General features: G+C 50.7%; 1 protein-coding gene across 5 annotated transcripts in view; it reads left to right on the top strand.

Moving 5' to 3' along the window:
- The first annotated feature begins 4,257 nt into the window (after positions 1-4,257).
- L3MBTL1 (L3MBTL histone methyl-lysine binding protein 1) overlaps positions 4,258-26,156 on the top strand; it is a 34,064-nt gene continuing 12,165 nt past the window's right edge. For all 5 annotated transcript variants that reach the window (XM_032838529.1, XM_032838528.1, XM_032838527.1 and 2 more), the window contains exons 1-13: positions 4,258-4,348; positions 10,991-11,143; positions 11,296-11,522; positions 11,844-11,985; positions 12,248-12,401; positions 12,531-12,663; positions 13,297-13,381; positions 21,853-21,941; positions 22,481-22,585; positions 23,528-23,663; positions 23,975-24,066; positions 25,310-25,461; positions 25,878-25,954. In XM_032838529.1, coding sequence (XP_032694420.1) covers positions 11,008-11,143; positions 11,296-11,522; positions 11,844-11,985; positions 12,248-12,401; positions 12,531-12,663; positions 13,297-13,381; positions 21,853-21,941; positions 22,481-22,585; positions 23,528-23,663; positions 23,975-24,066; positions 25,310-25,461; positions 25,878-25,954 — 1,528 coding nt within the window. In that variant the 5' untranslated portion in view covers positions 4,258-4,348; positions 10,991-11,007. The remainder of the gene's footprint in view (positions 4,349-10,990; positions 11,144-11,295; positions 11,523-11,843; positions 11,986-12,247; positions 12,402-12,530; positions 12,664-13,296; positions 13,382-21,852; positions 21,942-22,480; positions 22,586-23,527; positions 23,664-23,974; positions 24,067-25,309; positions 25,462-25,877; positions 25,955-26,156) is intronic.

Here is a 26,156-nt window from a genome sequence, read left to right as displayed (position 1 = left end):
GTCTACAGCCTCTGCACGGAGCACAGCCCTACCCACAGCTTGACTCTGAAGGTCCTCTCCAGGCTAAACAGGCCCTTCAACTTATTTTGGATATCTGATCTCTACAACTATAAGGTAACACATTTTTCTTTTAAGCCACCAAAGTTGTGGTAGTTACTGTAGCACAAGGAAAGGCTTAAGCAGCACTTGTACAAACAGGCTTGGTCTTTGGCATCTCAGTCATCACCATGACAATAATACCCTTTGTAAGTCTGCTGGTAGATGAGACCGGTGGGGCCAAGCTGTCCATTAGCCTCAGCCACCTACAACTTGAAACAACAGCCCAGCCTAAATCCACCAACCTGCAGATGAATTAAAAGAGAGAACTTAGGGAGTTACTTCTTTTGCCTAAACAGATACTTGACTTTTTTTTTTCTTTTTTTTTAAGATTGGAATACTTCCAACAGCTCCCTCCCTGTAGAGTTTATTAGGTTGGTGGTGGCCCTCATCGGAAGGACATAGTGTCTTCTACATACAGCCCTCTTTTTCCAAGTCCTGATAACCACTGTCCCATTTTCCTAGCCCCGGTGATCTTTTGCTAACAGTTGTGAATTTCCAGCAACCGACGCATACCTTTAGCAACAGACCCTTTATTAAATTCTCTTCAAATTTACTTAGAGTGTATGCCGTGTTTCCTGTCATGACCCTAACAGATAACAAGTAAATATTTCCTATTTCAATAAAGTACAAAACATCACACTTGATGAAGTTTGCTTTTTTCATTTGTTATCCAAAGCCAGGAAAAGTTTTCTTGAGTTAACAAGTACACCAAAGAACTTTATTCTTAGCTCTCAGTAGATAAGCTTTTCTGAGGGACATACCTGTACCCACTCCGCCTCCCTCATATCTGGCTAACATGGACCAAGTACCTGGCTTGTACCAGAAAGCCAGTGTGTGTGTTCCTTGAGTGGAAGAAGAAGGGAGATTGGAAGGTAAGTTCCTAGCAACCCCATTCCAAATAGCTGATTGTGTGTTAGAAAGTGCTATGGACTCTCTATCTCCACAAAATTCACTTGGCAGCCTAATCCCGATGTGAGGATGCAACAAGGTGATGGCTGTTTGTGAAGCCAGGAAAACTTGACTAGACATGACATTTGCAGCGCCTTGACCTGGACGTTCCACATCCAGAACTGGGAGAAAGAAGTTTCTGTTGTTGGAAGCCATAGTCTTGTCTGGTGTTCTGTCCTAGTAGCCCGAGTGCACTAGGACATGAAGGTATCTGAAAAATGAAATCAGAAGATGGCCTGGAGCAGATAGAGCCAGAAGAAAGCAGCATACTGCCTTGTACAGAGACCAGGATCTTGGACCACCTTTCCTAAGTGGTCTTTGTCCCCACTGACAAGCAGTTCTTTGGGAAGAAAGTCCTTGGTACTGGGAAATAGAACACCTTGAGAGCCGGTGAGACCCAGTTTGGGTTTCTGACCTCCCGAACTACAAGGTAATTTGTGCTTTTCTAAGCCACTAACTAATTTGTTCCACAAAAGTAAATATGCCTTGATTGAGTGATTCTTTCTTGTTGGGTGTCTCAGTGTCCTAAGACAGGAATTCTATCAGTATGTTGAGAACAAGGTTCAAATGTTTAGCAGGATGGGGGTAAGGGAAATAGCTGAGGCTCTGGCCCTCACCGAAACAAGTTCTAGCGGTTACAAACATAAGCTTCCATTCCCAAAGCCAAATAAAATTTTTTCAATGAAGTTCTGAGTAACAAAGCCATGCGTGGGGAAGAGCAAGACCTGAAGCTGATCACGTTTGGGAACTTGGGTCTCCTTTGCCTTTCCCACTGTGGACCCACAAATACGTAGTCTGGGTATGAGAAGCGTCCAGTCCTTACACTGGTTTCCGTTCATACTACTCCCAGTATCACCTAGACCTGAGATCCCATCTCCTGCCATTAAGTGTGTGATGAAACCCAAGTCCCCAGCAGCTGGTTCCCATCTCTAATCAATAACCACCTCCAGGACAGGAGAGACACCAGGCCGCCCCCACCTCCATGGCTCTGTTTCCCTCTTTTGTTTCTGGCTCTTCCCGTTACCCTTTTCAGCCATGAATTTACTCTTCTTCCTCCTCTGTTCGCTTTTTTTCTTGTAATATTTTACCCACGATTCTGGGGTGTTTATGCTAGAAAAGGCTCCCTATTACTAAAGTCTGTCAGGTCGTAACCAGAGGATGTTCACATTGAACAAAAAGGGCACATTTTGATGATTTTCCCAAATGGATAGACTGCCTCAATGGTGAATTCTGTAGAAACAGATGTGGGTTTAACAACAATTTTCCCAGTGCTTCTGTTAACATTTCAAACAAATTTGGGTCCATTCTTGGGTAGAAGGTCAACTTGGAGTAGACAGTGGGGGTTACTGACTTGTACAAGAGGGATCTGTCACTTGAGGGAGGGACAGGACTTGCTTCCTTGCTCCTGAGGGCATACTGGAGCAGCGGAACAAACGGTGGCCTTAGGAGAAGCCACCATCCCCTCCCATCAGCTTGGGAGGAGCTCTCCATCCCTGTAGGTGTTCAAGCAAGCGGGACCACTGAAAGTGCTAGGACCACCTGTTAAGACTGTTAATGAGCAGAACAATGATTTCTCAGCACTTCCTGTTGGTTCCTGCATCCTGCTAGCTCAGATTCCACTTGTCTGTCTGAATCACTGTAAGACACATTTGTAATTGAGAAGCCATGTGTTTGTGTAGTTTCACCACTTTCTTATAATCCATTACCTAAAATAAATCTTTTGGAAAATCTAGAACAAGCAGTCTGGGTAGAGATGAGAGAACAAGAGGATGGCTGTGTGTGTATTGGTGTGTATGAAGAGCCCGCTATTGTTATGGCAACCAGCATCCTCAACCGATGCTGTTCAGTTCCCAATAATATGAGATGTGATTAAAAATTGACACTGCAGCAAGGAAGAACACATGTAATGCGTTGGTGTAGCAACCAGAATAAAGTCTGCATAAATTTAAACCCTATGATCACAATTTGGGGAATTTGTCTACGATTAATTAGGAATCCTTTTCTCATCTGGACTGAAGTCAGGAGCCTGGAGGTCCCACCTGTGTCCATGACCTTAGGCCAAAGGGACCTCAATGTCCTTTTCTGTAAAATAAGGCATTAGGTTTCATCCTTTTGTGTGGGAGGGGAGCCCCCAGCTCTAGGCTATACCAAGAGTTTCCCTGTTATCTGCATGCAGCGTATTACTAGCAAATATTTATTGAGCACCCACTCAGTATCTAGTTGATTGCTAAGGATACAAGAAACTGTCTCTCTTGAAGCTTGCAGTCTTTTTTTTTTTTTTAAGATTTTATTTATTTATTTGATGGACAGAGATCACAAGTAGGCAGAGAGGCAGGCAGAGAGAGAAGGGGAAGCTGGCTCCCCGCTGAGCAGAGAGCCCAAGCGGCACTCAATCCCAGGACTCTGGGATCATGACCTGACCCGAAGGCAGAGGCTTAACCCACTGAGCCACCCAGGCGTCCCGAGCTTGCCGTCTCTTAACCTCTCCAATTACACAAATCTATGTGAAGCTACAGCTGTGATAAGTGTAAAAGGGGGTATTTTGTGCTATAAGAACCAACAACAGAGATGTAACTAGTTAGATCAAGGATATTTAAGCACGGAGCGGCAGTGACTTGCTCAAGGTAACACCACAGCGGGAACCATATGCCATGAAGCAGTGAGTCTTTACAAATGGAGAAATGAAGTACCGGGAGGATAAGGTGATGTCCTCCAGGTCACACTAGAAGCCATGGCAATAGGTCATCTAAACGCAGGCGCGGCTAATGAGGCCCTGTATGCCTGTCAGGGGCTGAATCGGAACCCGCCGCCCTGGGCCTCCTAACTTCTGGTCCCAAAGCCCTTCGCCCCCTCTGGGGCCGTTTTCGGACGCTCCCTGGCTCCACTTCTCCAGGGAGGGGATGGGGCAGTCGCGGTGGGAAGGCACTGGACAGCGCAGCGACCCAGCCGGCGTGCGTGCGGGAGCGCAACCCCGTCTTTGTCACTGACCATTAAGCTGGGGGCCAGCAGGCTCGCTCTTCCGCTCGGCGGGCCCCGCGCCCCCTGCGCGCTGCTGGCCGTGACGCGGACGGCGGAGGGCAGGATGAATCCCCACCCGCCTCGCCTGCGCAGCCCTCCGGTCGCGGCGAGGAGAGGCCATCAGGCGCACGCGGCCGGGCCCGCGCCCCCCAATCCCGCTCGGCGCGCGCTCGGCGCCCCGCGTCCTGCAGGGAGGCGGGCCCGCCCCCTGTGCGCGCAGGCGCGCGCGGCGCGGGTCTCGGACGGCAGCTCGGCGCCGGGCGGCCACGGGCGGGCCTCGCAGGTAGGGAGCCCTCGGCGGGGGCTCGTCCCGGGATGCGGCGCGCCGCCCGCCCTGCAGTCCTCCCTGTCGCCAGTGCCGGGTGCGCGACCCCGGCGCGCGGCCCATGGCGAACGCCGCCGGCCGGGGGGCGCGGGCTGGGGAGGAGAGCAGGGGAGCGGAGCGGAAGGGGTCCGGGCCGAGCGCGGCGGGGCGGGGGCGGCGGCAGCGGGCCTGGGGGCCGCGACCGCGAGCGGGGGAGGCGGTGGCTCCGATTTTAGCGAAATGCAGTCAATTAAGAGTTTTTCATTAATACGACGGAGGGTGTAGAGGGCGGGCTTTGAGGTTTCTTAGGAAATGGGTCATTTGGCAAACTTTCTTTTTCCTACCACTGATTTCCGATTTTTATAACGGGAAATGGGATTATTACTATTTTGCCATAAAGAGAAAGAATAAAAAGAATTCCGCCATTTTGGCGTCTTAAAAAGTAACCGTTGAGCGGAATTGACGGGTCAGTGGCCGCCCCACCCGCTGTCCTGTGTGCTGGTTCGCCGAGGGCTCGCGGGCGGTGGTCCCGACCCGGAACTGGCTTGCCCGCCCCCCCACCGTGTCCCGGCCGCAGCTGCGGGGGGAGGCCCCAAGTTTGCGGCGCTCAGTCTGGCCGGGGCTCTGAGTGTGTGTTGCTCCCCACCCCCAACACCTATAGCCAGGGCTTTTATTGAGCGTCTGTTGTATACGAGGCCTTGAAGGGCAGGCAGTTGGGAGGAACCTTAGCAGAGAGACGACGAGAAAATAAACAGGGACATCCTCATGCAATAAATATTATTGAACATATGCTATGCGCCAGACACCGCTCTGGCCCGGGGACCCAAATGGATATTTTGGGTTAGGTTCCTTGGAACCAGACTCCCAGAGGGAGATGTGAGCGCAGGTTTGCTGGAGTGCCCTTGCGAATATCACCTGTAGGACAGGGAAGACAGCAAGGTGGTGGGCAGAAGTTAAACAGCCAATGGCCTGGGACAAGGGAAGCTCTGGAGTGGACAGGGAGGGCGCTGCTGACATAATCTCAAATTGAGGCTAGGGGGCGAGGTCTTTATTCCCCTTATCAGCTGGTCTAACAGGATGGCTGCTTCCAGGAGAGGGCACTTGGGCGAGGCAGCTCCCCTGGCTAAGGGCAGTTCCCAGAGAAGCTGAGGACTGCCCACTGACAACCTGCAGGGCAGCCGGGACCTCCAACTTTATCCCCTCCTGGAGGAGTCCCTGAACAGCATGGGGGGTGGGGGGCTGGGGATGGAATTCCAGCCCCTAAGGCAAGAATGGCTAAACCTTTTATGGATTTCAGTACCGTTGTTTCTTACACTGTTGACCACTTTTTACTCCCAGCTCTCTGATTCATTCATTCACTGCCGATTTGAGCGGGCCTGTCAGGCTTTCCGCACGTCAGCAGCTTTGTTCCATCCCTGGGGGAGACAGACAAGTTAATGCATAGTTAGACTGTGGTGGAGTGGAGTACAGCCGAGGGGATGATTAACTTTGTTTGGGGGTGGATTCTGGGAAAGCTTCAAAGAAGAGGTGTCACTCAAGCTGGATCTGGGAGGATGATTAAGATATTTCCAGACCTATGGGATGTGGAGAGGTGTGTGCAGAGGACAGAGAAGTGGGGTTCTGAGGGTGTGATCAGGCCGTAGGGTAGGAGTAGATGGCTTCCTAGCACGTGGCTTGGGCCTGGGAGCCATTTCAGATTGGTTGTGCTGCTGTATGTACCAAGTGAGACGATGTTTATGAAAATGCTGCATGAACTGCAAACACAAGGGGTAGCAGCGGGAGAGGAAGAGTGAATTCAGATCACAGAGAAAGCAGTTACGGGCCTCAGAAAAACTCATGGTCTGGCTGGGGAGGAAGGACACGGAAGCAGTGGGTGCCGTGAGCCAGGAGGCCACAAGTAGGTGTGATGCGTCCCAACATCTCAGATGTACCGGCTCCTCTTTCCTCCTGCATATTTAAGGACTTGTCTTCTAGAATTATTCTTTTCCCCTGCACTGTCCGTTGTTTCCTCTCCATAGGCTCATTTTCATCAAATACAAACATGCTCTAATATCTCCTATTTAAACAAACCAGGGCGCCTGGGTGGCTCAGTCAGTTAAGCCTCTGACTTCGGCTCAGGTCATGATCCCAGGGTCCTCAGATCGAGTCCCGCATGGGGATCTTTGCTCAGCGGGGAGCCTGCTTCTCTTTCTGCCTCTGCCTGCCATTCTGCCTGCTTGTGCTCTCTCTCTCTCTCTCTCTGACAAATAAATAAATAAAATCTTTAAAAAACAACAACAAACACACCACGCCCCTTCCTTGAGACCACATCACTCTCCGAACGCCGTCCCCCAATTCCATGCATTCCCCTTGACATCACAGCTCCTTGACAAGAGTTGTCAGTCCCAATGCTTCCACTTCCCTTTCTTCCATTCTTCTGTGAGGCGCAAACCTTATCAGTTTCCCCCACTAGAATGTAGAGTCTGTGGCAGAGGGCAGAAGTTTTTGTCTGTTTTGTTCAGTGACAAATCTGCATAGCCCTAGAACAGTACCTGGTGCATAGTAGGTGTCCAGTAAACATTGAGCTAATCCAGGATCTCTCTCTAGAACCCACTCCAATCTGGTTTATGGGTCCACAGCTCCTCCGAAGTGACTCTTGTGGTCAGTGGTCAGATCTCAAGATCTGACTTGATCTGTGAGGGGCATTTCACACTGAGCAGTCCCACTGTCCTGAAACTTTCCTCCTGTGTCCTCCAGAAGTTCAGGCTCTTCGGATTCCCTCTGATTGAAGGCAGACTCTTTTACCAGATCTTCCTTTTCCCAACCTATAAATCTTGGTGAGCTCCAAAGCTCCTACCTGTTTCTTTTTTTCTTTTTTTAAAGATTTTATTTATTGATTTGACAGAGAGAGATCACAAGTAGACAGAGAGGCAGGCAGAGAGAGAGAGAGAGGGATGCAGGCTCCCCACTGAGCAGAGAGCCCGATGCGGGACTCGATCCCAGGACCCTGAGATCATGACCTGAGCCGAAGGCAGCGGCTTAACCCACTGAGCCACCCAGGCGCCCTCCTACCTGTTTCTTTATACTCAGTTCTGTGCTTTTCAATGCCAGCTATCCACGACGGCTGTCCAGTTTACATCTCCAACCCAACCTCACCCCTTATTTCTACAATATGTTTCGTGAGAGCACTTTTGTCTGGTTTGAGAATGTATTCCCAGAGCACAGAATGGAGCTGACACCTAGTTGGCCCTAGACTGTTTGCTGAAACAAGGGCAACAAACCTGAGCAGAAGGACATTCCCCTGGCCTCCCTTCCTGGACACCCCCAAAACATGTGAGAGGTTCTGAAACAGGAACGGAGTTCCCCCAGGAGTAACCACATGCACTCTCAGTGACTGCCAAGGTATTGAATAAAAAGATTGACTCTATCTAAAAGAACTTAAAAGTGGTCCAAGTACATCAGCTGTGAAAAGCAAAATAATTAGAATTGAAATTCAGGGAATTCTATTTTACAATCTTAACAAAGGGAAACACACCTTGGTTTGAATATTGCCTTCATTAATCAGGTTATATATCTAGTCTTCACCTACCTGATGATATAATACAGAGGATGGACTCTCTGTTTTAGAGAAGAAAAGCTGGAAAGTCAATGAGTACACAGGAACAGCAGGTGGGAGGAGGTGGGAGAGACAGCAGCCCCCTCTGCTAGCAGGCAGCTTCTATGTTACCAGAAGTTACCCAGCTCCCTGGAATTTCTTTTCTTTTTTTAAGATTTTTATTTATTTATTTGACAGAGATCACAAGTAGAGTGAGAGGCAGGCAGAGAGAGGTGGGGGAAGCAGGCTCCCTGCTGAGCAGAGAGCCCGATGTGGGGCTCCATGTGGGGACTCGATCCCAGGACCCTGAGACCATGACCTGAGCCGAAGGCAGAGCCTTAACCCACTGAGCCACCCAGGCACCCCTGGGATTTCTGTTAAAAGGGAGTGAATTGGTATTTGTTGAAGGCTTGCTGCTACCAAAACTCTACCCGTTTTTTGCATGTGATATTCACTAGAACCCTTTGAGACAGATATCATTACTGTATTTATTTTACACACGAGTAAACTGAGGCTTCAGTCAGGTAAATTTCTTATTCAGAGCCCCATGTGTTAAGCTCTGGAGCTGAGTTTCTCTTTCTTTCTTTCTTTCTTTCTTTTTTTTTTTTTTTAAGATTTTATTTGTTTTATAGACAGAGATCACAAGTAGGCAGAGGGGGCGGGGGAAGCAGGCTCCCCGCTGAGCAGAGAGCCCTATGCGGGGCTGGATCCCAGGACCCTGAGATCATGACCTGAGCCAAAAGCAGAGGCTTAAGCCACTGAGCCACCCAGGCACCTGGAGCTGAGCTTCACATGTCTTAAGTCTGTCTTGAGCTGAGGCCATGTTTTCCTTTAACTTTATGCCACAAGCCATTGTCAAGGACTCACCTTAAAGCAACCAGGAATCAATCACACACCCAGAGCTTTTTATTAACAAGTTGAAATTACTGAAATCCAATACAGATTTATTTAGCGCCTACTGTGTGCAGGCACTGTTCCAGGGGCTGGCTCTATAGCAGGGAACAAGACAGATAAAAGTCTTTGCCTTGGGGCACCTGGGTGGCTCAGTGGGTTAAAGCCTCTGCCTTCAGCTCAGGTCATGATCCCGGGGTCCTGGGATCGAGCCCCGCGTCGGGCTTTCCGCTCAGTGGGAAGCCTGCTTCCTCCTCTCTCTCTCTCTGCCTGCCTCTCTGCCTACTTGTGATCTGTCTGTCAAATAAATAAAAATCTTAAAAAAAAAAAAAAAGTCTTTGCCTTCATGGAACTTAGATTTCTATAGGGATGACTGATGACACACAAGTAAATGAAGATCATTACTGATTATAATGAAGGATGCAAAGGAAAGAAACACAGTAATGGGATGAGCAGTAGTGGATGGGTGAGGGATGTGCTGCTTAAACTGAGTGGCCAGGAAAGACCTCTTCTGAGGAGGTGACCACTGAGCTGAGGCCTGGAGCATGGAAAGCAGGTAGCCAAGCAGAGAGCTTGGGGAGGAGCATTCTAAGAGTTTAGAACAAGGACCAAGGGCTCTGGAGTGATTATGTTTGTTAGTGAGTAGAAGGAAACCAGTATTTGTCAGGGGTGGAAAACAGGTGGTGGAGGATGAGGTCAGAGGAAAACAGGGGTCAGATTCTATAGGGTAAATCTCTTTGATTTTATTCTAAGGGCAGTGGAGAGCCATGGAAGAATTTTAGGTAGGGGAATTATGTGATTTGGTTTACATCTTTTTTTTTTTAAGATTTTTATTTATTTCTTTGACAGAGAGAGAGAGACAGTGAGAGAGGGAACACAAGCAGGGGGAGTGAGAGAAGAAGCAGGCTTCCTGCTCAGCAGGGAGCCCGATGTGGGGCTCCATCCCAGGACCCTGGGATCATGACCTGAGCCAAGGCAGATGCTTAACCGCTGAGCCACGCCCCTGTTTTACCTTTTTAAAGCTTTCTCTTACTGGAGAATAAACTGTAGGAGGCAAGAGAAGAAAAAGGGAGATGAGGTAGGAGGCAGTTTCTGAAGTCCAAGGAGGGCTGATGGGAGTTGGGACTTGCAAGGCGGCAAGGAGATGGAGAGAAGTCAGACTCTGAGAACTGTTTTGCAAATAGATTCGACAGGCCAATTATAATATCTGTAAAGTTTTGCTGTCCAGGACAGTAACTATGGCCACTGTGACTATTTAAATTTAATTTAAATTAAGATTAAAAAAATTCAGTTCTTCATTCACACTAGCCACATTTCAGGTGCTCAGGAACCACATGTGGCTAGTGGCTACTAGTGTGTTGGACAATGTAGGCATAAGACATTTACATCATCACAGAAAATTCTCCTGGACAGTGCTGGTAAGCCACTAGGACAGTGGCCAATACGTTTTAGGAGTTAAGTAAATGATAGATACTTATTAAGTATAATTGTTACATTGTTAGGTCTTTTTTCCCCATATATTTACTTATCCATCCACCTCTTTATTAAATATTCTTGCCCTTGCTTTATTATATGGAAGAGTCACGCACTATCTGGATTCTCGAAGAGCACGTCTTTGCTTTTCACATGTGTGCATTTGTTCAGCGGACCTTCTAGTGCTCACTCTGTGCTTAGGGTTGGAAGGATTGAGGCCAGGGGGCGTCAAAGAATGTGATTGGGAAAATGACCTCCCAGGAAAATGGACCTTAAGAGTGAGAGTGAATTTGGTACTTGAGGGCTCTAAGTCCCCACAGGAAGAAGAGTCTAGTGGGGCTGGAGGTGGGGCTTGAAAAGAGGGGAGTTTGGACATAGCCTGAGCTCTGTCGTTGGCAGCTGGCCAGACAGAACCTTGGCCTGAGACCTACTCCCAGGGTCAGTTGTGTACCTATACATCACAGTTTACAAAGCACCCTCACACATGCCCAACTTCCAGTCCGGGGGAGAGGCAGGGCCTGGCCAGAGCCCTCACCTGGGTGACCTGGTTAGAGCCAGGAGCCAGACTTAGTGTTGGTCTCCTAAGACACCGTGCTCTCCTCAGGGCTGAGGCTTTTCTCTACAGGGTGACCAACCTCAAAGAAGGCTCTTCCCTCCCTGATCACCGTGGGGGTCGTGTTCAGCTTGTAGGCCTACCAGGATGGAGGGGAATGCCGAAATGGAGATGCTGAGAACACTGAAGGGGCCCTCCACAGGAGAGGTCAACGTGCACCTGGTGGCCAGAGACAGCCCAGGTTCCAGCTCTCACCTGCCCACTACTGCCTTCATCATACCAGGTGGGCCAAGCCAGGGGCCTGGGGGGAGGAGCAGCCCCACACCTGCCTAAGCAGGTGTGGATCCCAAGAAGGACATACTTTCACCTGCCTACACACATGCCCAGGGCCGCCAGGCTCACCTGTGTCATGTCTGTCTGTGTGTTTGTTCGTAGCCGGCTCCACCACCCTTGGCCTGCCCAGCAGTGCCCTGGATGTTTCCTGTTTTCCACGGGAGCCCATCCATGTGGGCACTCCGGAGCGAGTGGCGGGCAGCGTACCTGTCACGGCCACCGTTCTGCCGCAGTTAAGCCCCGGGCCTGCGGCCAGCTCCGGCGCCACCTCAGTGCGGCTCCTGGAGTGGACGGAGGCCGCAGCCCCGCCTCCTGGGAGCGGCCTGCGGGTCAGTGTCTGTGGGGATTGGCGGAGGGGCTGGCGAGGGGCACTTGTGGGGCGGGGCCAGCGGACCGGAGGCAGGGCCCGAGGGGAGGGAGGAGGAAGGAGCCCGCGATGGAGGGTTCTGGGGTGCGGCTTTGACTGAGGGACTCTGGGGGCATGGCTTGGGTGGAGGCGCTGGGAGTCTGGCGGGCTGCTGGGGGCGTGGCTTGGAGCGAGGCACCTGGAGCCGAGTCTTGAGGAGTAAGGCGGCCGGAGGGGACCTTGCCGGTCGGAGGTGGGTCGAGGGGGTGCGGGAGTCCGGTGCTCAGACCCTCCCACGCTGCAGTTCCGGATAAGCGAGTACGCACCGCTGAGCATGGTAGGAGCGGAGCAGCCCCCGAGTCCAGAGCTACGGCCCGAAGGTGTGGCCGAATATGAAGATGGCGAGGCCCCGGCGGGAGGTGGCGATGCGGGCACCCAACAGCCGGGTAGGACCCCCCAGTCCCCAGGCTGGGGCCCTGCCCGGGTGGGGCATGGCCCGAGCTCCCTAAAGAGTATCCATGGGGCGGCAGGAGGAGGATGGGGTGGGTGACCTGGGTTCTGCGGGTGCGCCCAGGGTTTGGTCCTGAGATGGCGAAGACTGGGGGGGTAAGGTCCCGGGGAGCCTGAGGAGGCGTGGGCTCCGAGGTGGGCGGAGCCTGAGTGTGGTTGTGATGGACTGGAGGTCTGAGGCCCCTTTGGCCCCCACAGCGGACCTCCCCCAGGATCCTCCAGAAGATTCCCCCCAGGATCCCCCAGAAGATGATGGCACCTGTCAGTGCCAGGAGTGTGGACCTCAGCAAAGCGCGGTTCCAGATCCTGTTGGTTCCTCCAATGATGACTGCCCGCCGCTGTTCCAAGAGCGGTAAGGGGGAGGGGATTGCACCCCTACTTGCTCTGCTTTGGGGACCCCATTCCCCCTGTTCCGGGCTTAGGAGAGGGACTGGGTGGTGTAGGGTGGGTGGTTCTTTCTCTCAGGCCCTCTGTCCCTCAGGTCAGTCATAGTGGAGAACTCCTCAGGCCAGAACTCCTGCACCAGCGCTTCTGAGCTTCTCAAACCCATGAAGAAGAGGAAGCGCAGGGAATACCACAGCCCCTCAGAGGAGGAGTCAGAGCCTGAGGCCTTGGTAGGAAGAGGGCTGTGGGGAGGGGAAGGGGAGGCTAGAGGCTACACGTCTATTCCCACTATCATCTCCATTAATCAAGGCTGTGGGGCAGGGCCAGAGAAGACACATGATGACTCACTCATCCTATTTTGGGGTCCCGTTTTTAACTCAGGTCCTATACAGGGTTAGAGGAAAATGATTAAATCACCTTCCTGTTTTTCTGGAGCTCGCATCTCAGTCTAGCATCAGGGCTAAGTCACATTCACATACACCAGCACCCAAGGAGATGAGTAGGCAGATGGAAAGCTCCATCACTGGCACCCCGTCACGAAGCCAGAGGCAGAGAAGGTTGCAGAGAAGCTGGAAGAGACAGAGCGTGAAAGTTCCAGTGGACGAGTAAGATCAACACACAGCAGGTCTGAGGAATGGAGAGGACTGTAGTCAGATGTGTAACCAGGGGCTGTATGCTCATGTGAGTTTGTGCCCACGTGGTAGGGGGTTGCCTGCTGGAGCCATGCTCCTGCTGGTGACCTAGAAGAAATTCCACTTGTTTGGGGCAGAATACCATGTGACCAGAGAGCCAGGCAGGGCCTGGAATAAGTCTGGGGCTTCACTCCAACCCGTGAGGACAGGAATGAGGCTTGCCTTCCACAGGAGAAGCAAGAAGAAGGAAAGGATCCAGAGGGACAGCCGGCTGCTAGCACCCCAGAGAGTGAGGATTGCAACAACAGCCAGTCTGGTACGGCATCTCCGTGTGTGTCTACGCTGGTGTAATGTGTGTATACATCTTTGGAGGTGTGAGGCTGGAAGTATGGGTTACGTATGTGGTGGTGTGTTGTACATACAGAGAGGAGTATAAATTAGTGTATGTGTGAGGGAGAGAGAGAGAAAAATGAGACATGATGTTTCTGGTTTACGCATGAGTATATGTGTATTTACGGAGGGATTGTATCATGTGCTTGTTTATCCTCTATTAGCCAGTCGTGAGTGGGCCTCACAGCCAGGCTCAGAACCCAAAGACTTAAACAGCTTTTAATGGCGTCACATGGCATTGCTTCCCTTTGGTGGTGTGAGCAAGCTTCTGCTGGCCGTTGGTCTGTCCTTGCTATCTGAGCCCCCATTCTGGCCTTCTGGTTCTTAAAAAAGAGGGGGGAACAAAGGCCATTTATAGTCAGCTCTGGCCCTTAGGCCTTCTCCATTCCCGTGTGACAACAGTCAGCTGGAGCTGAGTAGCATTCATCACACTTGTAATCACGTAGGTAGTGTATAACAGCTTGTTTAATGTCTGTCTTCCTCCCTCAAAACTGAGTTTATTTGATTAATCATCGTATCCCTGGTGCTTAGCTCAGCGACTGGTGTTACGTAGACTCTCAGTGTTTGCTCGGTTCAGGAATGCATGAGGTGTGTGTTGGTGATTCCCCTCGGACTGTGGCTCACGTTGCCTGAGTGACTGTCTTTCCTGTCTCAGAGAGAGCCAGAGGATGAGGTGAGTTCTTAGGACATTATGCCTTGACGGATCCAGTACCAGCCAGAGGAACCCTGTCTATATCCTGGGCTCCGAACTCTGCAGTGTCTGTTAGAAATTCTGCCCATTGCAAGCAAACCAGATTTTCACTGTTGTCTCTCAACCCAAGGCTCTCACATCAGAAGCTGAAAGCATAGCTCTCATTGGTTTATGGCTTCTTAAATCTTACCTAGAAGAAGGAGACAGTCCAACCACCAAGACAGTGGCTCAGCTGCTCTTACTTAGGGAATCCATTCATGAATCAGCATTCTTCTAGCTGGGTCCTGTTGGCCAGTATGGTTATCTTTTGATTCATACCTCTTGCCATCTCGATGGTAAATAAACATTGGTGTGGCATTGATTTCTGGGTATTTTCCTCCTTGCATCCTTTTTCCTTTTTCCAAGGGAAGATACTCTATCAGCTGGCAGAAGTTTGCATGTATGGATGGCTCAGTTTTTTTCCAGTTGTTTTTGGGGTCTTTTGGCAGAAGAATCTGGCATGAGGGGTAAGGGTAGCAGGGTTGTTTGAGTGTCCTGTGTGTGTGGAGAATCCATGTTACAGCCACACTCTGGCAGTTGGACGGCCAGCTCCTGGGTTCATGCTGAACGGCCTGACGTGTCTAGTCCTGACAGAATGTTCCAGTAGTTCATGAGTTAGAGCCTTGTAACTCATGTATGCACTCGGGCTCTCTCTCTCTCATGTATCCACGTCACGTTTTCAATGGCTGCTTCGTCTGAGGAATCTTTTCTAACACACCGTGGTCAAAGTCTTCACAATATATGTCGTCATTAATAGCTGTTTTGATATTCTTACGTCACCTCTCATTCTTCTGATGTCCAGATCAGGTATCTGTGGTGGCGTTCTTTCGGGTCAACCTGTTACAGCCTTTTCAGATTCAGAGCAGATCCCCAAAATTCCTGTTCTGTCTCCCTTTAGTTACCTCAGACATGTGTTTTTGCCCATTCTTTTTTTTTTTTAAGATGTATTTATTTATTTTAGAGAGGTGGAGGGGCAAAGGGAGAGGATGAGAGAGAATCTCAGGCAGATTCCCTGCTGAGCACGGAGCCCAGTGCAGGGCTCGATCTCAAGACCCCGAGCTCATGACCTGAGCCAAAATCCAGAGTTGAACGTTTAACCGACGGAGCCACCCGGGCACCCCACATTTTTATCCATTCTGAATTGGGTTGTTTATCTTCTTCCTATTCTTTATATATTCAGCATATAAGTCCTTTGTCAGATGTATATGTTACAAATATTTTCTCCCACTCTGTGGCTTGCTTTTTCCTTTCTAAATGATGGTTTTTGAAGAACTGAATGCTTTCATTTTGATGATGTCGACTTTATCCATTTTAAGCAGTGCTTCATACATAATTTTACAAAGTAGTGTTGAACAGCTTTATTGAGATGGAATTCACATACCATGTAATTCACCCATTTGACTTGTACAAATTCAGTGTTTTTTTAGTGTATCCACGGAGTTGTGCAACCATCACCACATTCAGTTTTAAAGCATTTTCATCATTCCAAAAAGAAGCCCTATACCCATGAGCTGTCATTCCCCCCAAACCACCATCCTCCTATAGTCCTAGGCAACCCCAAATTCATTTTCTGCGGATGTGATTTGCCAGTTCTGGACATTTCACATAAGTGGGAACATCTAATACATGGCATTGTGTGACGGGCTTCTTTCACTTAGCCCCGTTGTTGTTGTTGTTGTTTGTTGTTTTTTCTTTTATTTGACAGACAGAGATCACAGGTAGGCAGAGAGGCAGGCAGAGAGAGAGGAGGAGAAGCAGGCTCCCTGCCGAGCAGAGAGCCCAATGCGGGGCTCGATCCCAGGACCCTGGGATCATGACCTGAGCCGAAGGCAGAGGCTTTAACCCACTGAGCCACCCAGGCGCCTCTTAGCCCCGTGTTTTAAAGGTTTATCCACATTGTAGCGTGCATCAGTATCTCATTCCTTTTTACTGCTGAATGATAGTCCATTGTATGGATGTATCACACTTTATTTGTCAATTGTTGGGTATATGGGTTCCTTCCACTTCAGGGCTATCATGAGTAGTGCTGGTAGGAATATCTGTGTACAAGTTTTTGTGTGGATATGTTTTCATTTTTCTTGGGTATGCACCCAGGAGTGAATTGCTGGGTCATGTGGTAACTCTACGTTTAGCTTTTTTTTTTTTTTTTACGTTTAGCCTTTTAAGGAACTGCTAGGCTGTTTCCCAGAGTGGCTGTACCATTTTCTCTCCCCCCACCCCAGCAGCATATGAGGGTTCGTTTATTCACACCCTCATCAGTGCTTGCTGTTGTCTTTTTTTTTTTTTTTAAGATTTTATTATTTATTTATTTATTTGACAGAGATCACAAGTAGGCAGAGAGGCAGGCAGAGAGAGGGGAGGAAGCAGGCTCCCTGCTGAGCAGAGAGCCCGATGCAGGCTCGATCCCAGGACCCTGAGATCATGACCCGAGCCAAAGGCAGAAGTTTAACCCACTGAGCCACCCAGGCACCCTTGTCTTTTTTTATTATAGCCATTCGGGTGAGTGTGAAGGGGTAACTCATTGTGGTTTTGATTTGCATTTCCCTGATGGCTAATGATGGTGAGCATCTTTTCATGTGCTTATTAGCCATGTATATATTTTCTTCGGAGAAATGTTTATTCAGAGCCATGCCATTTTTTAATGACATGGAAGAAACATATTTTTTATCAAAATACAAGGAATCCCTTACAGAGCTGGGGAACAAATTGGGAATGAGCGTGGGATTCAGTATAAGTCATTAGTCAGTATGACTCTTCTAGATGCCTTCTTAATTGAGGTCCCTAGACTAAATTTACATGCAAAATTCTGTGAATTGTTTATTTTTCTGGGGAGATGGTCCATGGCTTTCATTAGGTTTTCAAAAAGGTCCATTTATATTTACTGGAAACTGAAGGCCAGGTAAAGAGTAGACCATACCATTTTGGAGCTCACCCTCTTCAGTTCTGTGTTCCTAGTGGAAAGTCTGGCTAGAACCATTAATTTTGTGAATTCTCTTTATGTTTTTTCTTTTCGTTTTTCTTTTTCTTTTTTTTTTTTTAACGTTTTTTCTTTTTAAAATTTTCTTTATTTATTTGTGGGGCTCCTGGGTGGCTCAGATGGTTAAGTGTCTGCTTTCTGCTCAGGTCATGATCTCAGGGTCCTGGGATTGAGCCCCGCATCTGGCTCTCTGCTCAGTGGGGAGCCTGTTTTCCCCTCTCTCTCTGCCTTCTTCTGCCTACATGTGATCTCCCTCTCTCTGTGTCAAATAAATAAATTTTGTAAAACATCTTCTTAAAAAAAGATTTTATTTATTTGAGAAAGAGAAAGAGAGAGAGCATGAGGGGGTGAGGGTCAGAGGGAGAAGCAGACTGCCTGCTGAGCAGGAAGCCTGATGCGCAACTCGATCCCAGGGCTCCAGAATCATGACCTGAGCTGAAGGCAGTTGCTCAACCAACCGAGCCACCCAGGTGCCCCAACAAATTCTTTCTACTTAAACGACTGAAGAAGTGCCAAAGAAGCTTCCTAAGAGATTGAGCAGAAAGAGAGAAAATCAGGGGAAATTACTGTATTTCAAGGGATCCACCATTGAGGAGCTGGGTTGGGGTCAGAGACAGAAGAACCACTGATGGCAAAAGAAGAGGAGGAAGATATAGCTAAGAGAGCGCGGCAAGAAAGAAATGCGCAGATGGAAGGGGTGTTGGTAGCACATGCAGATCAAGAGAGTTGAGGAATGAGAAAAAGTCACTGGACTGTGGCTCTGGTGACTCGAGAACAACTTCACTAGTGCGCAGAGGTGGGCCTGAGACTGGGTGATACAGAAAGAAGTGTGTCAGAAGGATGTAAAGTTGTTCATAATACCCTCTTGTCTTTTAAGTCTGCAGGATATGTGGTGATATCCCTTTTTTTATTTCTCTTAATACTGTGCATGCCTTCTTCCTTTGTTTCTTTTTTTCCCCCAGCTCTATTGAGATAGAAGAGTTCAGACTAAGCAAAACACAGTACTAGCCCTTAGAAAACTCGTAGTCTGATGTCAGGGTGAGATGTATGAACAGGTAGTTATCATGCAATGGTAGAGTAAGTGTTGTGTTTGAGATATGTAGGTACGAAGGGCCGTCACAGAACAAACTGCCTCATATAGTCAAGGAGGGCTTCATGGGGTAGGTAGGTGGGGTGACATTCCATCTCTGCATCCATCCATCCAAGCATCCATACATCCGTGCATCTAAGCATTCAAGCATCCAAGCATCCATACATTCAGTCTTCCATACATCCATGTATGCATATATCCATCCTTCTGGTCATTCATTTAACAAGCATTTGGTGATCACCTTTCTGTGTAAAACCCTGTGCTAGGTGCCAGAGCTATGGCTGGGTCTTGAAGGATGAGAAGAAGATAAGATGGGGGGCGCCTGGGTGGCTCAGTGGGTTAAAGCCTCTGCCTTCAGCTCAGGTCATGATCCCAGGGTCCTGGGATCGAGTCCCACATCGGGCTCTCTGCTCAGCGGGGAGCCTGCTTTCCTCTCTCTCTCTGCCTGCCTCTCTGCCTACTTGTGATCTCTGTCTGTCAAATTAAAAAAATATATATTAAAAAAAAAAAAAAAAGAAGATAAGATAGGACAGGATCTCTGGTCAAGGGATAGGATGGGCAGGATCTATGAGGCAGAGGGATTAGGGTGCGCACATGCACAGAAGCACCAGGGGCATGGAAACGCATGACCAGGCTAGTTCACGGAGAGCTCTGTATGCTGCAGAAAGATGTCTGGATTTTTCCATTTTTTTTTTATTGTAAATCAGAAGCTATCGTGGACTTTAAAGCAAAGAAATAAGCCAGTTTTATTTTAGAGCTTTTCTGGTAATAGACTGAATCTTAGGCGGAGAGATCAATTCAGAGGTTCTTGGACCAGGTTCAAAGCCAGACGAGCAGTGAGCACGGAGAGGTGGGGATAGTTCCAGAGCCGGGTAGAGCTGGAGTCAACAGGTCTCGGGGACTGAAGGATCCTTGGGGGTGAAAAGAGAGACCTGAAGGATCCCTCCCAAGCCCGTGCCTTATGTGGCTGGTTGAATGGATGCTGGTGCCACAGACTGAAATAGACAGCACTGAGAAGGCCAGAGAAGCGACGAGCTTGGTTTTGGACCGCCTGGGCTAGCTGAAGAAAGTGCTAGCCGAGAGCGCCTGGTCTAAGGAAGCAGGAGTAAGCAAAGGAGCATTTCTGGAAGTCAAGAGAGGATCAGGACCACAGGGAGTCTGTACCATACCTTGGGACACATGTCCTTTCTGAGCAGACCCAATTAGAAAAAGGCAACCTGAGTAGACTCAGCATCACGGCTCCGCAAGGAGCCCCAGCTGAATGTCAGCCCACATTCACCCTCCTGGCTGGGCGTCTGTGTGCAGTGCACAGACCACACACCTGTACCCAGGAGCTTTGGGACTTCTCTGGTCTGGAGGTTGTACCTAACATCTCAGCCCATTGTTCACCGTGGAAGACGGATGCAGGCAACTGGAGGAGGCTGGGGTTTTGGTCAGGGAGAGGAGGCCTAATCAGGACTGAAAGGTTTAGTAATCAGGCCCCTTTTCCAGTGGATTCTGGATAATTTCTTTTCTCATCTGTGAAAAGGATTACTATGAATCCTACCTTTCTCCTCAAGGCATTGTATGAGGATTAAAGGGGTCCATGGATGTGAAGTCGCTGAGGCATCCCTGTACCCCCGGTTTCTGGCACCAGCCCTGGCACACAGGAGGTCCCACTCAGTGGTAAAGGAACGGTTAAGGTTAATGGAAGTGGCGTTTGAGAACAAACTGCGCCGTCTGTATACTTATTATGCATCATGACTAGTGAGAGAATCCAGATAATTAAAGAGCCAAATGACAAGGTTGGGAGTTGGGAGGCCAAGGGACAGAAGATGAAGTCAGAGGTCTCTGCTGTAGCACGGGGGGTCTTAGGACTCGGCCACTTTGGGGTACGGCCGACAGAAGATGAACTTGATGACAGAAGATGAACTTGGGAGTTAGGACCGAGGAGGGGCAGAGGTGCCTGAGGGGAGAAATCCGACAAGTGGCTCATGTTATGGTGAGGAAAAGAGTAGAGAAGAATGTCATCTCATCTCTAGAGAGAAAGGGATGGGTGATGGGAAGAGCTAGTGATAGAAGTGGTGATTTGGAAAAAGTGGGGAGATATTATCCAGGATGATGTGGGACTGTAGTGGTGAGAGACAGAGAGACTGTCCCGAAGACTGGGGTCCCGAAGCCTATTCTCTCCCCTGGCATGTTCAGGAAGTCTGGAGAAAGGCCGAGTGGGAAAAGCAAGGCTTTCTTGAGGGAGCACAGTAGGTGATGCGTTCTTGGGACAATCCAGATTTCACTCAGGACAGAGGATGTGCTCTGTCTGGTGTGTCCGTGTGGGTGTCTGAGAGTCTGATGATGAAGAAAATCCTTGCTCTGGCCCAGCTGGGTCAGGCTCAGCCCAGTGACCCCAGACCGTAGGCAGCTTCTGGGGAGGAGCTTCTAGCCACTTAGGTTCCAACTAAAGAAAAAACCGTCTTTGTGAGTGACAGAGCCCTCCACATCTGGATGACCAGGGCAGCAGCCAGGTGGGCCAGAGCATGGCAGAGATAGAATCCAGGTAAGACAGACTTAAGGGAGCCCCAGGGAGTCCAGAAACTCAAGACCAGACTTTGCATTTCGTGAAGATCTTTTACTCCCAGCATCTCATTTACTCCTCCCAACGACTCCCTGTGGTAGATGAAGTCGTCTGCATATTGCAGATGACAAAATGGGGGACAGAGAAGTTACTAGAAGAAGCTGGGGCTGTTTTCCCAAGGGACATGAATTGATTTTTGCAAGTAGTTGCCTCTTTCATTGTGTGGCCTTCAGTTGAAGGCAGCCCAGGCTGACCTCGTGAGCCTACCTCACACGTTGCCAGCTGTTCTAGTCTCTAAAGGATGTTTCTCTTCTGTGCTGGTGGCCAGGTCCCCACCACAGGCTAACATGAAGTTCCTTCAGGGGACTTGGTCTCCCCTCGCCCTCCCCAGGACCTGGAGCTCTGAGGGCTGTAGGCCCTGACTGTAGCGTGCATGCACGTGCTTGGTGGGGCGGGGGTGCGCGTGCACGTACAGCATGTGTATGTCTGGGAGGGCCATACAATCTGTCTCTATCCTGTGGGCATGCCAGACACATGGGTATGTATTTGTGTGTCTGTGCGTACCTCTGTGTTCAGAAGGAGGATGGAAAAATGAGAGTTTTTCATTTCTGTGTGATCTTGCTCCTCTGTTTCTTCCTCCTTCCATGTTTTCTCTTTCCTTTCTCTCTTCCTCTTTTCTCCCATGAGATTAGGCAATGAAGTCCTCTGGCTCAGGACTTGCCACTCAGCTTTGTCAGAGAGCAGGGTCTCTCTGTGGCTGAGACTTTGTAACCTCAGTTACGTGCTCTACAGTCCAAAGTACTTTTCCTGACAGTGGCCGGGGGATGAGGGCAGACAGAATTTGGCGTAGCCCCACTGGAGATTGAGGCTCACCTAAAGTCTGAGACTCTGGGTCTGGGGCCATCATGGCTGGGAGGTCCCAGAGGGCGGCACACAACCATAGAGAAGGGTTTGTTTTGGAGGTAAGGTAGAGTTGATTCGGGGGAAACTGAGAAGAAGAATCTGTTGGGAGCAGTCCAGGGGTCAGTCTGTCTGTCTCTTGTTCACAGCATCAGGGGAGAAGAAAGAAGGCTGGTCATGGGAGTCCTACCTCGAGGAGCAGAAGGCTGTCACTGCCCCTGTCAGCCTCTTCCAGGACGTGAGTCGGATAATTTCTACCTGGGAAGAGCTTGTATGCCCAGTCCAGGAACTCACTATCAAACTTAGACCTTCTGGTGTATTGTGTGTCTGATATCCCTCAAAAAAAAAAAAAAAAAAAAAAAAAAAAAAAACCTGGCAGAATAGAAAGGGGAGAGGCTGGTTAAGGTCCCAGAATAGAAAAGGGACTCACCATGAGAGGCTTTCAGGGTAGGAGAAAGTAGGGAGGTGGGACCCAGGCTTGCCCATACTGCACCTGTGGACTCTGCAACCCTCGTACCTTCTACCCAGTTCTGTACGCTCATCTTCTCATGACTTGGGTAAGGGGAAGCCCTTTAGACCAGCCCTGACTTAGCCCATATTTTTCAGAGGACTCGGGAGCTAGTCTGTCCTGCTCCTTGCACTAAAGATCCCCAAATAAGTTACCCCTTTGGTAATATGAGGCGGGTGGGGCCTAAAGGCAGCTCCTTCACCCCAAGCCCACTAGGCAAGGATAAGGCTGGATGGAGGCTGGGTCCTCCCCAATCTGTGCGTTGACAGTACCAGGCAGTCACTCATAATAAGAATGGCTTCAGACCGGGCATGAAGTTGGAAGGCATCGACCCTCAACACCCGTCCATGTACTTCATCCTCACCGTGGCCGAGGTGAGCTGAGGCAGGCACCCACATTCTGGCGATGTCTCTTTGGGTAGACTGACGGGGACTGCTGGGGACATGGAGGGCCTGGCTTGGATGAGGGAGATGCTGCCCTGCCCTCAGAAAGCACAATCTTTAGGGGCTTATGGTGGAACACACAGAAAGCTAAAAAAGGAACGAACACCAGAGTATTGGGCATGGTGATGTTACTGAATGGTGTGTCCTTCCGTGCAGGGGTGGGGGGCAGCCCGAGGAGGAGAGGGGCTGAGAGCAGGGATGTGTATGTGTGTCCAACCAAGGTCCTGTCCTCTGGGAGTTTGTGGTGTGGGAATCAGTGAGATAAACACATCAGCAACGTGCGGCACGGGCGGGCAGGGGCAGCGGGGATGGGAGTGGAGCAACAGAGGTTGCGCAGGGCCGCACCGAGGGGGTAGAAGGGGTTTCATAGAGGAAAGTCCTCCTGCTGAGCCTCGAGGGATAAGTTGTGAATGAGTAGGGTGTTCCTGGCAGAAGTAGCAAAGGAACAAAAGTACTGGGGCATGGACAAGGGTGCCAAGTTCAAGGAGCTGCCATCAGCTTGGTGAGGTCAGAGCAGTGTGTGAGCGGAGAGCAGGGAGGCACGGTAGCAGAAGGCAAGGCTGAGCCTGAACAGGCCTGAGCCTTGGTAGGTGCCCGTGGGGTTCTGTCCAGGGCTCCAAAGGGTAAGAGGATGTCCTAGACTCCGCCTGTCACACCCAGAGCTCAGGGCTCATGAGTACCTGATCTGTCCTCAATGTGGGATGGGAGAGCTCGGGGCCACGTTTGGGATGGGGGGAAGAGTGGTGGGGTGGGGAATCTGCTAGCATTTGAGACCCTTGAGACCACCAGCCTGGGCTAGGAGAGGTGAGGGAGAAGGAGTGGGTGTCTGCTGGCGTCATCAGAGTCCCTGTGATTTCCCCATCCTGGGGCTAGGTGTGTGGCTACCGCCTACGTCTGCACTTTGATGGGTATTCCGAGTGCCATGACTTCTGGATCAATGCCAACTCCCCTGACATTCACCCTGCCGGCTGGTTCGAGAAGACTGGACACAAGCTGCAGCCCCCCAAAGGTAAGGCCTGGCTGGGTTGCTCACAGTGACCTTCCCTTGTTCCCCTTAGGTTCCCCTTCCTTACTCCCCATTCCACAGCTGGCCTTCATGCAATCCCACTGTAACTAGGAGCCCAGGGCTTCTGCTTTGCCCTTGCCCCTTGGGTGTCTACCCAGGTCACATCCCGCCTCAGCAGGGTTTCCCGGGCGGGCTCTTGAGGGTTGGGAGGTCCTTGGGCTTTCCCTATTCTGGTGCTTGGGTGTGGGCCACCCTTGCTGCGGGCCCAGCCTCTGTCTGCACGGCCCTCTCTTCTTCCCCCCTGAGGGGCCCAGGTTACAAGGAGGAGGAGTTCAGCTGGGGCCAATACCTGCGCAGCACACGAGCTCAGGCCGCCCCCAAGCACCTGTTCATGAGCCAGAGCCACGTGAGTGCCCCGGGGCGAGAGTGGACACCACCCTCCAGGACAGAGTCCCTGCCTCGGGCCTGGCTGTCCGGACTCCTCCAGGAGAAAGTGCTCTCAGCTTTGTTCTGGCTCCCAGTGCTCTCAGCTTTGTTCTGGTCCCTCCCACCCAGCCGGGGGGTGGCGCTCTGGGCCGGCCCAGGGCCAGAAGGGGAGCTGGTTATAGGTTCCGCCCCGCTTTCCCCTCCGCCCCACTGCAGAAGCCCTCTCCTCCGAGCACCCACTGCGAGTCCCTGGCCACCAGCTTGGCCCAGGCCCTGGGATGTCACTGTGCTGGTTTCTTGCTCTGGTTTGCTCTGCAAGTCTTGGTGGTAAGGACCAAGCCTGTGCTCTGGAAGCTGCTTTTTCCTTCCCTTTGACCAATACCTCAGTTCTCCCACTTAGTCCCAACACTCACTCCTTGCCTTCTTCTCTGTTCAAGGCAGCTGGCAGCTTTATCCAGCAGTTAAAGTAGCTCCTGATCCCCAGCCAAAGGTCTGAGAGACTTAAGGAACCCCCGTTAAAGTTGTCACCATATCAAAAGTCGCTGCGGGTCAAAGGATCCCCGTGCCATGCAGACAGGGACCCTTACTCCCCCACCGTGGTCTGGCCCCAGGATCCCAGGTGACTGGGCATTCTACCCACTATGAGGACAGGGAATCCAGACTTTTAAGTCAAACTGTTGAAATCCTGGTCCCACCATTGACTAGCACTGTGGTTCTGGGCAAGTTATTTAACTTATGAAATGCGGATGATCGTACCTATCTCCATGGGGTTGTAGTAAAGGTCAACAGGGAGGTGACAGTTTTGGAAGCTTATGCCTGACAGATGCCCTCCCTCCCCTCTCCCCACCTCACGTCAGCTCCTCCCTCCCCAGTGCCCTGTCAGCTTCAGTGCAAGCTTGGCCAGGCTTGCCTGGGGTGGAGAGGCTTGTGCTCACCCTGGCGGACTCTGGGGGAATGTGTAACTTCCTTCCTGTCCCTCAGCTTCCAGCTCAGTGAGGCTCTCTGTGAGCATACCTTGGAGAGCAGAAGCTCCCGAGTGGCTCCGGGCTGAGGATTAGGATTCTGCCCTGGAGGGACCCTCTTTCTCAGCCGATTTCTCTCCTGCTCCCCACCCCACCCCAGGAATGACTCCTAGAGAACTTCCTCCTTCCTGGGCCAGGGGGTTCTGGGTTCATGCTAGCCAGCCTGGGGCTGGCCATGGCAGCCCCTCTTCTTGCCCCCAGAGCCCCCCACCCCTGGGCTTCCAGGTGGGCATGAAGCTGGAGGCAGTGGACCGCATGAACCCGTCCCTCGTCTGCGTGGCCAGCGTGACCGACGTGGTGGACAGCCGCTTCCTAGTGCATTTTGACAACTGGGATGATACTTACGACTACTGGTAGTGAGAGGGCCCAGACTTGGCCTTGGGTCGGGGGGGGGGAGGCTGGAGCCCCAGGCAGGACTTTCAGAACTTGGGCCCCACGTGGCCCCTGCCTGGTCCTGACATTGATATTTGCTCTGGGGCTCACTGACTGTCCTGTGGCTTTGATCTGTTGTATCCTCAGCAACACAGTGTAATATCAGATGTTTCATCTAAAAATACCAAGGTGAGGATGAGCGAGCTGCTGTGTTTCATGGTTTTCCCTGCAATATTATGGTTTATTATAGTTTGTAGTTAATGCTGCAGTTTTCTGACCTTTTTTACCAGCCATCTGTATAGCTGTCACCAAGCAGCAAAATGAGGATGGGCACTGAAGCCATGCTGTCCTCGTCCTCAGAGTGGCCCTTGGGACAATGAAGTATTCTCGGTTTCAGGTGTGACCCCAGCAGCCCCTACATCCACCCGGTGGGCTGGTGCCAGAAGCAAGGAAAGCCCCTCACCCCTCCACAAGGTGACCCTGCTGCCTGAGAAGATGCCCCTTCCCAGGCCTAGCTCCACAGCCCTCTCCTCCACCAACCCCTTCGCAGGGCCTCAGTAGCAGGGCCTTTAGGATCTGGGTCCTGGAGCCTCATCTTTTTGGCTTGGGAATTGAGAAGTCTTTGATGTCAGGAGAGACCTGTCAACCCCCGATTCTGTTGAGGTTTAAGGAAGAA

The sequence above is a fragment of the Lontra canadensis genome, unplaced genomic scaffold (genome assembly GCF_010015895.1).
Source record: "Lontra canadensis isolate GAN:19392208 unplaced genomic scaffold, GSC_riverotter_1.0 scaffold105, whole genome shotgun sequence".
Classification (NCBI taxonomy): Eukaryota; Metazoa; Chordata; class Mammalia; order Carnivora; family Mustelidae; genus Lontra; species Lontra canadensis.
The sequence above is the reverse complement of the archived record's forward strand: the minus strand, read 5'-3'. Positions and strand labels throughout refer to the sequence as shown.